This window comes from Seriola aureovittata, chromosome 5, assembly GCF_021018895.1.
Source record: "Seriola aureovittata isolate HTS-2021-v1 ecotype China chromosome 5, ASM2101889v1, whole genome shotgun sequence".
NCBI lineage: Eukaryota > Metazoa > Chordata > Actinopteri > Carangiformes > Carangidae > Seriola > Seriola aureovittata.
The window spans coordinates 11,980,001-11,995,902 of record NC_079368.1 but is presented as its reverse complement, the minus strand read 5'-3'; the positions used below and the strand labels follow the sequence as shown (position 1 = coordinate 11,995,902).

General features: G+C 42.3%; 1 protein-coding gene across 3 annotated transcripts in view; it reads right to left on the bottom strand.

Moving 5' to 3' along the window:
• The window catches only part of fam172a (family with sequence similarity 172 member A), a 160,544-nt gene that overhangs the window by 134,521 nt on the left and 10,121 nt on the right, over positions 1–15,902 (bottom strand). For all 3 annotated transcript variants that reach the window (XM_056376415.1, XM_056376416.1, XM_056376414.1), the window contains exons 5-6: positions 7,295–7,360; positions 5,578–5,769 (exon numbers count right to left, since the gene is read on the bottom strand). In XM_056376415.1, coding sequence (XP_056232390.1) covers positions 5,578–5,769; positions 7,295–7,360 — 258 coding nt within the window. The remainder of the gene's footprint in view (positions 1–5,577; positions 5,770–7,294; positions 7,361–15,902) is intronic.

The following is a 15,902-nucleotide window of genomic DNA, read 5'->3' as shown; positions in this document are numbered from 1 at the left end:
ATAGAATGATACATTTCTGACTTCTGTAGCCACCTGATGCCCAAAGATAGGCTGAAAACACACTGTACGTACAATGTTATCACACACACGCGTGTGCACACACCAGCACACACACACAAAGATACAGGTTAACTCACAGCTCGGGGGGAATTAGAGGAACTAATGAGAAAGGAGGAGGAGGAAGAATGGTGATTGGAGAGACAGAGAGAGGGGAGAGAGAGGAGAGAGAGGGGTATCCTCACAGCACACAAGGCCACGGCACAACACAGGAAGATGCCAGAGTGTGAAGCCGATGCTGAACAAGACATCATCCAGCTACAAGGAAAAAAAAAAAAAGGGGGGGGGGGGGGCATGACAGAAATTAAAAGAGGATTTCTGTGTTTGAGATTGTCTGCCTCGCTGCCCCCTTTCAGCCTCCCATTGAAATTCTGGGCAGATACAAACCCCTAGGCTTTTGACACACTTTTGAAAACACCACACCCCCTCTTTCTTTCCAGTGGGTCTCCAGTGTCGAGCCTGACTCACTATCGAGAGAGAGAGAGAGAGGGAGAGAGTGTGAGATGGCGAGAAGGGGGGTGAGAATGAGGGGAGGCATTACAGGGATGGGGGGGTGGGGGGGTGGGGGGGGCTGGTGAACAGATCTGTTTTCACGTTAGCAAGTTCCAAATTAAATTAAGTTGTTCTTGAGGAGAGTGTTTTTAGTGGTTTGTATGTGGTTATATGTTTGTGTGCACATGTATATGCAGTTAACAAGTTGGAGAGTTGTCAGACTTGATACTGTTGATTTTATTTTAAAAAAAAAAAACTCTACCCACAACTGAACTTCTAAAGAAACAATTTCTGACAAAAATGACTATATTGAGTTGAAATATTGAAAATTAACAGATGAATAAGCTCTTAGGAAGAGAAGTTTTCCAACAGTAGCCAATAACTAATGTTGCAAAACCATAAGACGACAACTGCAGGAGAAGTCAAGGAAAAAAAAAAAGTTAAGAAGTTATGTAAAGTAAAGTAAAAGGAAAAAAAAGGGACTAGGAATTTTTGGGTTCTTGCTTCTCTACGTTGTTGTGTCATGGCCTGATAATACATCATACATGTACCATAATACGTGATACAGGAGGATTGAGGCCTCACAGCAGCATTCAAGTGTTTTCTTTCAGTGTGGACACAAACACACACAAGTTGAATGTCCTATTCTTAACTCCAACAGCTACTTTAACTAATGATCCCACCTTTCAATATTCCCTCCTTCCTCAATTATTCTGCTGGTAACCTCACAATCTACTCTCTCTCTCTCTCTCTCTCTCTTTCTCTCCCTCCCATTCCCCCATCCCCTCCAAACCCCATGGCACCCACCCTCCACCTCCACCATCTCAGTCTCAGGATGCAGAGCAGTGACAGGGCCAGAAGGTAATGATACAGCTGCCATGATGCAACAAGACCTGTCGACTGTCAGGAATTGAAATCATGAAGGAATAAGCTGTCATTAAGAGGCCCTCTCCCAGTAGTGGAGCTGTCAGACGCCTGCCTTCTGCCTACTCTCTCTCTATACTCCCGTCTGTCCTCTGCCAGTCCCACCCCATTTGCAGTCACTCCCTAGTCCTTCTCTCATTTCTCTCTTCCTGCTTCAATCCTCTCTGTGCCCCTCTCCTTCTCTCCTCTTCTGTCCTCTTCCAACCAATTGTAATCCTTCTCCCTCTCTGCATCCCCCCCCACCCACCCACCCCCCGTGCCCTCCTCCCCTCAGATTCATCTTTTCCATCTATTTCCCCCTCACTCTGGTTGTTGCTTGAGAAACCTCCTCTCACCTGTCATTTTACCTCGAGGCTATGGGAAATAGCACTACTTCCATGTGCACAAACACATGCACATGCACATGGAACAGACCTGCAACCACAGCGCAAAGATTTGCCTTAACCTGGCGTTACTGTACTCACCTTTGCCCAGTGTGATGCATTTGTTGCTAGGTTCTCTCTGTGTCCACATATTTTAGACTCATCTTTTACAAATACATGATACAAGCTTATTAATGTGTTGACATAATCCTGAGATTGTGATATATCTGTAGACAGGAGCATGGTGGATATGGGAAGCAGAAACAGGTGATGGGATGTAAATGGTGTGCAAGAGACAGGCTGCCCGGAGATTCACCCTAGAATGTGATTGTTTGTATGTGTGTGTGCACGTGTGTTGTGTGAATGGCCTGATTAACCAGCACAATCAGCTATGTTTCCCACAATCCCTTGATTGGCAGTGGGTGATCCCATCGGAAGAGAGGAAAGGCTGACTCGAGCCCTTAAGGACGCTGGCTAAGAATTTCAGAGTGGTGCTTTAACACAGGTGCAGGGCCATACACGTGTGTGTGTCTGTGTGTGTGTGTGTGTGTGTGGGTGGATGGGTGGATGTGTACGTGTGTGTGTGTATGTATGTATGTATGTATGTGTGTGTGTGTGTGTGTGTGTGTGTGTGTGTGTGTGTGTGTGTGTGCGTGCGTTCGTGCGTGTGTGCGTATGTGTTTTGCAGCAGCCACAAGCTCCCCCCATATTTCCCCGAATGCACTCCAGTTGACCCTTCGCTGCAGGCTTTGAATTTCCAAACAACTTCCCATGAGTAACTTCTCATGAGCTGCACTCGAGGCAAAAGCTTCTTGCTACGCAACATTTTTGTAAAATGGAGTCTAATCTAAACATAATAAAAACAACACTCAAAATGTCACATTTGACCCAGCACTGCACTTAAACAAATTTGTAAATCAGAAATATTGAGTAATTGTCATGGTGCCAGAGTTGCTCTTTTACAGCTATAAAGCATCAGACTGCTGTAATGACCTATGTAAAACTAAGTTGTTGTTTTATAAATGTTTCTATCCATGACAGTTCGGTCGAAGGAATATTCCACTTTAAGATAGTCTCACATTGCTGAATATCATGGCTCATTTCCTCAAGCTGGTTCACCAAGCTCTTCCTCAGTTAATCATTTCCTGCATTTCCCAGAATGGGTTTGGACAATTCATTGTGAACTCTGTATTGTATATATGTGTAGGTGGAGACAGTGAAACTGATAGCCACGAGGTAGTGATAACAAAAGTTTCCTGTTGAGTGATTTTCCTATTAATTATTAATGCCTTGTAGTGAACATTTCAGAATAAAGATGTGGTAAGTTGTACTGTATAACATTATAACAGTATAACAACGTTTAATAACAATGGTGTATAAGGCTGCTTCCTTGACAACTCGTCAGGTTTCAGACGTCACCTAGTCATCACCATTTCTGCTGCACCTCTCTTCCTACGAGGAGAATGAATATAACACGCTGGTAGTCAGCAAGCCACTTGGCTGAACAGTCAGGCACTCATTATAAACACTGACTTAGGAAATACATTTAAATTAATGCATAACTAATGCCATGCCTCTATGCCTGTTTGTCTTTGTGCTGTAGAACAGGCGGGAGGCAGTATCTTTAAAAAGTAAGATGGGATTTATGTGTCAGAGTGATGAATTAGTAGCTTGTACAAGTGTATGAGATAACCAGATGAGATGTCTAAGGGTAAATGAATAAAGGAGGAGTAAAATGTGAAGCTGCATCAAGCCAAAGTGGAAACTACCATAAACTTATAGCATGTCATTACATGTCAAATACCTAATGTAATACAGCTATAATAACTGTCCTTTTAGAAATATGGATGCTAGTGTATATCACAAACTAAATGTAGTCATGTGGTGTACCTTTTGAGCACACTGTAATTCTAAGTATCCGCTAAATGCTGAATAACTATAATAGGTACTGCTGATAAGTACACAGTGATTTCACTGAGAACCCCCCCACCCGGCCCCCCCCACTGCTTGAAGGGGAACTTATCATTAAAATCAGCTGATAATGTGTTTAGACAAATAAGATTGAGATAAAAAATGAGCAAAAACAAAAACTCCACACCTTTCTTCAGATGTTACAATAGCTGTAACTCCTGTACATGCACTTCAAAAGACATCCACACAAATGTCATGGTATGACATAATAAACCACAAACATGCCTGTTATAGATGCAGACAGCATGAATTGACTATAAATGTGTGTGCTTGTCTTTCCAGTGCACACATAGAGTACAAGGCCTGTGTGTGGTAAATGCCTGGATGATGATTTGTCAGGGTGTAAGAACACGATTTCTTGTTTATGATGATGAATGAGCAACACTCGCACTACACACACCACGTTCTCTATATCTGGGCTGTCACTTTGGCTGTCTGCAACACAATCCAGCCTCTTCCAACTGCAACACCGGCCGGGGTGACTGTAAAAGACAGTTTCTGGGTACCTGAATCATCTGTTAGCACACACATGGACCCACACGCACACTACCCAAATCTCTCCTGTTGTTGTACTCAGCAGGCGAGGGCTTTACACAGCAGTGAAAGTCTTTATGGCATTCAGGTGGACGGAACGAGGGAATGAGGGGGAGAGGGAGAGCAGGATCTCCCCTAAGTCAATTTGAACACTGGGCCGATGAAATTACACAGGTAGTCGTGGCCCGGCTGACAAATGAGCACAGAAATGGGGATGAAAATAATAAGACAGGCAGAGAGCCGCCTTTTGCTTGCTGAAACACAGATGTATACACTTGTGTGTGATCATATAGTAGGGAAAGAAAAACGAATCTATATTTTACATCACATTACCTGCTTCTCTCTCTCAGCTCAGTCACCGATGAACCCATAGGATTACACAGGAATCATAAAAATACATAAATGTTTTCTTGTATAATAATGATCATAATGAGGAATATTCTTTCACTAAAAAGACAATATAAGCCTTTATTCTGGGTTGAGAACTGTACAATAATATGTAAAGTAATAAAGTCTGTGTTTGGACCTGTGAACGAATGTCTGCTTATCATTATTATTCACTCCTGCTATTATATGATGCTGTGGAGTGCTGAGATTGTTTAGGATCATGTAATTTATCATATCCAAGGACAAAGTTTCCTTTCCACTCCAGACTTGTGTAAATTGGGCAATGAAGTTAAACTGAATTGAGTCGATGCAGTACATCCAGAATCTAAGGTAGAAAAGCTAAGAGTAATAAAAAATTACCCACAATCACATTCAAACCTCCAGTCAAACACAAGAAAACAAAATACCATGATACTCCACTTCTAACTGTGCCAGAACTGCTTCCAAAGCCCCAAATATTCAAGCCTGCCCCTTACATAAACAATGTGTGTTACACTTGTCACACCAATATCCCATCAGGCTAACCACCACTCCCACTGTGGTAGCAGTGGTACCACTATGTGGTGACTTTTTCCCTCAGAGACACACAAAACCCTACAAACTAATGATGGGTCACAGTTTACACTCTTTGCAAAGGAAAAACAAAAATGGAGGATATGAATGTAAAGTATTTAGAACCGGCTGCATAATAAACTACCTCCTCTAACATTTTTTGTGCAGTGTCCTCAGTGCACTCAGCCCACCCCTCCCTCTCAGTGACATGAAAACACAACATCTTGGATCAAAGATCGGTAAAAATCGTTTCAACATCCAAAGAAATAGCTTGAACATCTTTTGTTGTGCCCCCTACCTCCATGGCTCTGGTGATGAAGGGGATCTGTGTCCCTGAGTCCAGGTCCTGGTTGATGATTAGTCTACGGGCCCACTGACCGGCCCGCACTACGCCACTGCCCTGGATGAGCACCAACAGCTTGGATGGGTTAGACAAGGCATCTGGGCTCCGGTAGATAAAACTTGTGGGTTCATCTTCTGTGGCATCCACCTAAATGTTCAGGAAAACACAGGTTATCATGTCTCACTGATGTATTGGAGTCAAAACCCCCAAAATCTCTTATATAAAGAGAAAAGCATATTTCCCAAAGATGTTTGATGATTTCATAGACTTTTGGGACATTTAACTCAATCAAAATAAATCTTTGCCTGTCTCCATGCCATAGCAGCAAATGAAAAAGAAGATCAAATTGTGATTTTATTTTTCAAAGAAACATCTGAAGCTGATTATGAAAAGAAATGTTAAGAATTTTGTCTTATGTTGCATGTAGGAATTTAAGGAGAAACAGCCTTTTCTACTGTGGCCTTTGTAATTAAAAAAGCTCATATGCATCAGTACACTAATCATCAATAATCATGATTAGAAAACAGCCTTTGTGTGATTAAAACTGAGGGAGAAAGTAATACACAGAGAGGGGGAGGCTAAGAGAGTGAGCGAGTATTTGTGGGTGTGCATGAGCTCCGTCCACATCCCATGCGTCTTTGCATCCCTCCCAAGTATGCCTGGAAGAATCTCTAAGGAGACAAACACTGTCCATAAAAGCCATGGGTGGCAGCTGCAAGAACTTAATCCAAGCAGACAAAGAGAGCCGAGTGGGGGAGAAAATCTTACCCTTTATTCTCTTGTGCTCCCTCATTCCCTCTCCCTATACTTGGCTGCGGTTAATCTTCTTAAAATCTGCGGTCACAAGTTCAATGCCACGCAGGTGGACGGACCCACCACTAACACACAAATACACACACACAAATGCCATATACACGCAGGCGGGTGGGCAGCAGAAAAGCAGAACAGAGCAATTTTCCAGAGGAATAATGAGATAAATAGGCCAGGCAGATAAACCAGTAAAAGTGTATGGGGGCTAATGAAAGGCGCTGAGTCCCTTGGTAGGTGATTTATGGACACTGTTAGCGCTGGAGCTAACTCTGCTATGCTTCTAAACACCAGCACTGCCTAACATCCCCATAAATGCAGCCTGAAAAATGATCGCAACTTTTATAAACAGAAAAAGAGCAAGGATGGTGGGGTAAAGGGGGGCAAAAAGAGACAAACATGCTTCCAACAACAAATAAAAAAGGGATCAAGTGTGGATGAGCTGGGCAAAGAATAACTCCATGATGGCTGAGAAAGTCCCCTTCAGCGCAAATGAATGCAAAACAGATTAAGCATCAGCATGCTGCGCCTCTGCGCCTTTGAAATGACACGTCACAATACAGTTAATTTGTTGAGGAGACACTTTTGCACAAAGGATGTGAGCAGAGGAGGGAGTAACAGAAAGAGAGAGAGTAAGAGAGAAACTGAGTGAGATAGAAAAGGGAAAGACAAAGACTGATAGAGAAATGAGGAGAGCTGACTCCTCACAATCCCCTTTTCTTTATTTTGTTTAAACAGGACACTCAATATAATCACACTCTGAAGCCGAAGCATTTACGTCAATTTTCATATTTAATACTCCCTTTAATCTTCAAGGGCATAAATCAAAGAGGAAAATGCCTCTTTTCACACTCTGGGTACTTACTGGCAGGAAGGCTTTAGTCATGTTGCACTTTTTCTCCAACAGCTCATAAACATACTGAGTGATGATCTGGAGAGAAAAAAAGACACAGAACACACACACACACGCACACAGTCAGACAATACATTGATAATACAGTCTAATGCAATTAATATTTTTACATTGCCGTTGATACAAATCCATCCAACAAAAACAAACTAAACTCTGTGTGTATGTGTGAACAAGTAATAGCAACCACTGTCATGCTTGCAAACAGAATAAAAACTACTATTCAAAAACCCTTGTTTGCCCTCTGGTGTGTGTGTGTATGCATGTGTACATGAGCTACTTGAAAGGGTCTGGATCGTACAGTGTGTGTGTGTGTGTGTGTGTGTGTGTGTGTGAATCACAGTGCAGTGTGAGTGTTGAGGTTGTAAGTGCCAGGAGAGGAAATCTCCTGTACAAGCGAAGGGCTGATGTAAGTTATGTTTATCCCCGCAGCCACAGCACTAAAGAACCTTGTATACCGAGTCATTCCAACCCCGGGCCAAGCCTTTCATGGTTCAGTGACATTAACAACTTTCTTTTCAATTTTCCTTATTTTTTCTTCCCTTCTTTTCTTCTCCCCACGTCCTGCTGAGCTGAGAACAGAGACAAGCACTTTGTGGAACAGATTTAGATTTTTGATCAGTTGCGAGAGAAAGCCAGAGGAGTTAAGAGTGATAACAGATGACAGGGCACATGACCACTGGCAGCGAGCTGTGCTGGAGCTATTGTTACTGTAATGATGTTTCCCAATCACGTGCAATGACAGACTCCGTGTCCTGTACATGTCAGGACAGTACAATGTCAGGCACACGGACCACAGGGAGCAACATGTTGTCCTGCTCTGCTGTGAAGTCTCACTTTGGGTATGGCTTTTGAAGCATCAGCCTTACTAAATCAGGAAAGCAAAGGCCGGCGGTGGCGCCACAGCTACAAAGCGTGTCCGAGCCCCAGTCACGCTCTCTAGTCAGAGACCAACAGACTGACTGACCCCAAACACAAAGGCCAAACACAAACAAGGATCAACCAGAGACTGTCATGTCTCACAGCACAGAGTGGCATGATACTCAGAGCTCATTAATGTGTGGAAAGGTGGAGAACTGTACTGAGATTTAATAATAACTGGTCAACAGATATTTACTCATTGAATGTATTAGGAATGGGTCATTAAAAATATCTGCACAAAAAGGCATGTTTGTAATTGGGTTTGGATCAGCATACACCATCAAAAAATTATGCAGTCTTGATTACAAACTACTGACACTGTGTTTTTGGAGACAATGAAAAGTAAACTTGCACATTGTTAGCTATGTGTGTAGAGCAGAGGTGTAGTATTACAGATACATGACCATAACAAAAAACATTGTGCTATTTCTAAAAGAAAGAAAGGTTTCTCCAAGTCTCTTAGAGAAGTGAAAGAAATCTCTCCCGTTAGTCAAGTGCAACAGTTACAGATGTAAGTACTAAAAAGTGAAAAAACTAATGGGATTCTTTTGGGCCATGATGTGCTTAGCTTTTGTAATTTTTGGCGCACACACAAAAAAAACATTTTCTTTAGACACAGTTTTGAAATGTCAGCCACGGGACGATGAAATTATGCATATCCCTAAAATACATGTTCCAAACTCCAAACTTCTTTTAAATGGTATGAATTTAAGAACATATCTCCTTTCAAAATTTAAAGTTGGCAGATGATTCTCCACAGAAATGATTTTTCACACAGAAAAGAAAGGACAACAAAAGGTCAAATGCAACTTAAGAGTAAAAGAAAGGCTTTTGCTTTAAAGTCAAATGTGAATTCTCATGATAATCACAGTATTGCCATGCTCTTTCATGTCCGCAACAAGCTAAATGCTAACTTGATTTACTTCTTAAAGAACAACATGCAAGAATATCATTACACACCAGACACATATTAGCCTTATGACAGCCAATCAAAGGCCAGCAGACGGGCCAAATGAGATGATCGATTCTACCATTTGACCCCGTGAAGGAGGGGGTGGGGGAGGTGGTGGTGGCATGGGGGCTAGGGGAGCTAAAACAACCCCACCTCATCCGAACCCACCAAACCTCCAACAGCTAATTCACTAAAATGTCAGCCAGTCTGATGAAGACTAAAATGATTCCGGGCCTCAGTATGCTAGTGTTTAATGACATCAATAAGCCTCACAGGAAATTTCAATTGCACTACGTTATTTGTTCAGTGCCTCAGGTGGCTCGAGAACCATCTGATATAGAATCAGGGGAGAGACTGATGGGGAACAAGAGGAGAGAGAAAAACTGGAAAGAATGCAAGAGTTTCGATGTGAAAATTCATTTCCACTGATAAAAGGATACTGTAGATCATAAATAAGAATCTAATATCCAAGCTCATATATATGTGTGGCTATGTGGGCATCTGTGTGTTTTAGTTCATAATGTAAACTGCAGCCAGATGACCTTTTCCTTTCAGCAAAAAAGATTAAAAAAATAGATCAAAAGTAAGGGTCGAAAAAGAGACAGTAGCAGCATTTCAATGGATCAAAACCTGATTTTTGTTTTTAGAAATAATAGACTCAGAGCAGAGACATACAACTCAGAAACTCACAAACATGTCCTAGCGCACACACAGCCAACCTCCTTCTGTGTGGGCCTCTGAGGACTACGTCTCAGCAGCTGATCAGTACAATAAGAAAAGCCTCTTTGTCACCTAATTACCAATGTGTTATTAGTGCTTTAATGAAATGCCTGCAGGAAGCAACGCTGAGTGCCTGCATTGTCGGCATCGGACGATAGGAGAAGCACGAGGAGTGGATTTGGCAAATAATATTAAGACACACAAAGAGAAGGGGAAGGGAGGGGAGTGAGAGAGAGAGAGAGAAAGAGAGAGAGAAACAGAAAGAGGAAAGGAGAAAGAGATAAAAGAGCTTAATTCAATTCAAATCAATAGGTTTCATGACCACAAACATGCTTACAATGTCCTCATCTGCAGAAAATATGTAATATCATTCAGGCTGACAAGCTATGGGTGCCACATTACCTGAAATGTCAATATAAGCTCTGTGTCTGTCATAAAAAAGTGAAGGCCAAAGTCCCAGACTGCACAATTTCATCTCCAAAGACACAGTTCCCCCCCCCAGCAGAGACACACACACAAAGAGCAGTGATCATGGGTAACCCTTACTGGCTTTGTCTGTCAAGTCCAGACAGACAAAGGTAAAAAGAGCAGAAAAGGGTAACAGTTGAGTTTTAATTGTCTACTAGGACAACTGGATGATGATGTATGCTGGAAGAACGGCGAGCTTTCTACATGGCCGTGAGAGCGATCGTGGGAGAGTCTGAAATACACTCTGCGGCTGAGGTCACCTCTGTGTCTGTGGTTTGTTTGTGTAGAGGAAGCATTGTGGTGATGAAGCAAGAAGAGTGGGATCAGGGAGGAAGGAAGGGACTTAGAGGAGGGCTCAGTGGGAGGAAAGGAGGAGGACAAGAAAGGAGAGGTGGAGAAGTAATCCCCAGGAGCCAGAGTCTTGTGCCAGATCCCACTGCGGTGAACAGCTGATGGGAGAGGGAGCAATAGAAGAGAGAACGGTGGGGGAGAGAGAACGGTACAGTATGTGGCCTTGATACGAGTCATTTTAAGTGGGTGGGCTGTGCCCTAAACCTCAGGTCATCCCCACAACAATCTCTTCATCACCCTCACTCACACACCAAGCCACGATCTTAACGAAGACCACTGTGGCTGCAAGTCGATATGTTTTTAAACTCCTCACTACTGAGGGTGAAAGACCTCCCACATTATGTGTGCACATGTGTCAGTTAATGTTTGTTCTCCCACTGATTACACCAGTCGTGCCTGGTTCGGCTGACCACACCTGAGGCGAGGAAAAGTGGGGAAGAAGTGAACCAGGACAGGAAGAGGTGGATATATTGAGAGGTGGGAAAGACAAGGATGTGAGGAACAGGAACAAGGGAAATATTAGGAAAGGAACAATAGGTATCATAGAACAATAAGAGGGAGGAAGGGAGGGAGGGTAAAGGCTGAGATGGTCAAGGGCAATGGAAAAACTGAGGTAATTACAGGGGAGGAAGAGAAAGCAATGATCTGAAACCGCCCCTGAGAGACGATCATGAAACAGATGTTTATCAGGGTCTGTAAGTTTCATCAAGATACATTAAGACTCTTTAAGACCAATTTAATGCTAGTCATCGTGAAAGATACAACTTGTGGAAATGGAAATAAACACTAAAATATAAAGAAAAACATCTCTGTAAATGTCCCAGCGACATTTAACAAAAATTGCAGCCACCCCACAAGAAAAGAAAAGAAAAGAAAGACATTTTATGTAATCAGAAGTCACAGTTACAAAGCTGTTTTAAGGCCTTTTGAGGCCTCCAGTTTAAATAATGCAATAATGTTATAATGTATCACTTATTTGGGACAATGAAGCCACACTGGTTAATCTGATTAACCAGCTAAGTGTTAGCCGTGTGCACAAATACACACAAGACAGCAGCACATGCAGTGTACACACATACGAGAAGCTCATGCATAGACACACACATCTCTTGTCTCTCTAGTCCAGAGCCCTCTCCAAAAGCCACTTAGCCATAGAAACCAGAGAGCAAGAAGAGGCATCAAAGCTGTTTATATAATGAAACTGAAAGAGCTGCTCCATGCTGTATCACTGACTGCACCCAGGAAAGCATTCCTTCTTCTCCAGAGAATAGAGGAGAGGAAGAAAAAGAAAAAAGAAGAAAATCCCCCCGAACAATGCAGCACAACAACAGCAGCAACAACAGCAAAGCATTACTCAGAAAGAGAGACAGGCTGCGAAAATAAGAGAGAGCACGAGGCAATAGAAAGGTTGTTTATTTAAGTCAGCCTCATGTACCAACAGAAAGTGGTATTAAAATAGGGCCTATTGTTGTGAGTTTGTGATCTGTCAGTCCGCGTGGGAAACAAAGAGAGAGAGCGAGAGAGAGACGGGTGTAATTCCCATGAGGTCTCTGTCATTCTTCTGTCAGAGGAGAGAGGGCTCTCCAGGGGAAGAGAAAGTTCTCCGACACAGACTGACAGACAGTCTGTTTACACTTAGCGTAGATCTCCCTCTCTCAGACTCCGTCTCTGCCCTCCTTGCACTACTCATACTAATGGCATCGTAATGACCTCCTCAGGTGTTAACTGAGAAGCCGGCAGAGGGTAATTCAAAGTAAAGTACTGCGTGCCACCGTGGGTGCCGGCGGTAGTGACAGATGCCAGTACTGTAACTACCAGCCCTCCTGTCTTTTCTCTAACCCCCCATCCCATCCCCATCCCCTGTCCAATTCCCTTCTCTTTCATCAACTCTAATCCACCTCGCCCACACCCTGCAACCATTTTTGTCTCACTGTGTCTGTTTCCTCCTTCCTGTTCTCAGCAGAAGCTGCAGCAGCAGTTTTTAAGTGTTTTGGGAATGGAGACGTGATGGCAGTCAGTGAATCAGGGCAGACAGCTGTCATTTATAGTCCCTCTTTAGAGAGATCCCATTAGCTTCCCAACAAAATGGTCCACGACTGGTATGGGGCCTCATGGTGCTTTAAGTACAGTGTGAAGGCCTGTCTCCATGGCGCCCATTGTAGCCCTGACGCAACATTTCATGACTGCACTAGGAGTTTTTATTCATTGCACCTCTTCAACCTAATAATGTGATCCATCACTTATAGGTTAATGTTGTATATGTAAAGGGCTAAATATACTACACTATTCTGCTCGTTGTACAAGACACACATAAAACACAACATCCAGTGAAATAAATGTGTGACAGTATTTGTATATTATGAACAATGTATTTGTAAAATACATTTTTTTAAACTCCTGCAAAGTGACTTATAACATGTCTTGATATACCATTTTTTTCACAAAGTAACTCACTACATCTACCTGTTTTCTTAACCTTAAATCATCGGGACAGGTAAAGGATCAAAGTTCTGTTCATACTACACTGGGTATCTGCACAGGTACAGGCGTTCACACTTGCAGGTCTGTGCGCAAACTCTGTTTGGGCTGCACCTGCACCTGCACGTACACATACACTACCGCATAGACACTAGCAGATGACAGAATTTGCATTGCAGCAATGTGAACATAGAAAGTATGATGTCAGCTTAGGGGATAGTGTTGTAAGCTAACTCTCCAAAACTGTTTGTCCAAGTACACAATCATCAGCCAGGTGGCTGCTGACTCTCAACAGGTTTTCCCCAACAATCTGACGATTAAATCCCGCCCATTCTACTGCATATATTGTTTGTCCTGAGACTAGCATCCAAATGTATGCAGATGATATTGTAATTTATGCACATGGTAGAGGTATAACACAAGTTGAACTTAGGTTATGAATATAATATAACATAATATAATATTATAATGATATTAGCTTGTCATAATGAATTGTTAAAGACACGTCTTTTTCATCATTTTGCTCAAGGGCACTTCAGCAGAGCTTTAAACCTTGGTCAGCTGTTACAATACCCATCATCCATAATGTGGAAACAGAGGGAGACAGAAAGAGAAAAATAGATAATGGAGAGACAGTACACAGTGTAAGAGAGTAATAGACAGACAGAGGGGGGGGGAGAGAGAGGGAGGGAGGGGGAAGAGACAGAGAGAAAAGGAGAAAGAGAAAGAGACGGCTTTCTAATTCAGCCATCTGGCTAGCTTTACTTCATTATAATATTCTGACTGTGTGTGTGTGTGTGTGTGTGTGTGTGTGTGTGTGTGTGTGTGTGTGTGTGTGTGTTTACAAATTTGTGAGTGCCTTCAATTCCACAGATGCAGGCAGAGCAGAGAAGAATCCTCATTTATTAACAGCTTAATAGAGCTCCATCTGGGCCAGACCCTATGCTTGTCTTCTATCAGAGAGATTCATCACCGAATCACAGGAATTAGACTACAACTGACACCTACACAGGCTGTGGTGACCCTGCTGCACTGAGCAAAACCGCGCAGATAGCCTGCACTGCATTACAGCTGTAATACAGCCATTATGATAACAGTCAGAGCCAAGGACGGAAAATGTCACCACACCAGTAGTCTGTTTTCCAGTCTTGGTTTGTGTAATGTTATAGTTTCCATAGACAAAACAAAATACAAAAGAACACAATAAAGATTACATTATACCAATTCAACAATTTAGAAACTGGGGTTAATGGGAATAACAAAGAGATCATCTAAGTCAATGTCTACACTCTTTATAGAGTGCATTCAGAACATAAAGGGATCTTTCAGTTGCAGACATCTTATTTGTCCTACTTATCCTGAGACAGACAACCACAGATGCCCTTTATTATGCTATTGCCATACCTTCAGACTGCACAGAGAGACATAATGAAGGCATTCGTAAGTGGCTGACTCTGGGTAAAAAGACAAAATAGCTATACCCCCCACATAACCTGGGTTTCCCTTGAAATAATTTAGTTCAGATAGTAATAATCAGGTGCTCCCTGAGGACAAATTCAATGGTTCTCAAACGAAAGTGTATGGTTCATTCTCCTCTTGTATGTTTGCACTGAGTCACTACGCTGATCAAAAAGTACATTCAAACGCTTCAATTCATTTGCTTTTTGTTTCATTATTTGTTTCATCCCTCTTTTCTATTCCCTTTTCTTCATCCTGCCCTGTGCATGATTTCCCACATTTCCCAGAATTAGTTTGTACAATTCCCAGAGAATAGGTGTAAGCTTGATGTATTTAGCCAGTTTATGCATTTTTTATTGGTTTGTTTGATCTATGCAATCAAACACATGCTATATGACTTACCTTGTTTATTTATGTATGTGCACCATTACGCGCACATTCTGTCAGTCCAGGTTTCTCTCTTCTCTCTCTCTGTCTTTCTCTCTCTCTTTCAGTGGCTTGCACATATTCTTCAGAAGTTATATTTTTCCTTTGTGCACCTTCTGTCATTCCATCGCAGTTTCAATTGCTTTATGTTTGTTTAATTACTCATACATACTGAATTAATAACATAAACTAGGCCCTCAAATTGGGATTTGTTATAACTTTATGGCTACTATTTTTCTCAGGTGTTGAACTGCAGGCCACTCATATGTACAAAAATATGCTCAGTGGTCTCCAAATAAAGTGGACTGATGCAGCTTCTTGGTAATAGCATCTCTCTGCATCATGGCATAATTATATGAAAAATATATACGAAAAGTTTAGAATTATTTTTTATGGATCGAAAGAAAAATGAAAAATGATTCACCACTCTTGTGCTCAACCCAAATTTTGTTCCCATCTCTTTCTTTTGCTTGGAGGCCATCATACCAACATCCTCGTTCTCCCTCTTTGTATCCGTCCCTCCATTCAGACGAGGCTGAAGTGCAAATTGGACATCTGGTGCTGTGATGTGTCTGACAATACAGCCGCCACCCCCGAGCCCCCTCACACATGTACACAGACACACAAACGCACGTGCGCGTGCGCACACACACACACACACACACACACACACACACACACACACACACACACAAACACACATAGTCTTCCACACAAAATACAGAACTGTGAGGATATAAAGACACTGAGAAGACGACAGGAGGAGGAAGAGATGGACAGAGGTATAGA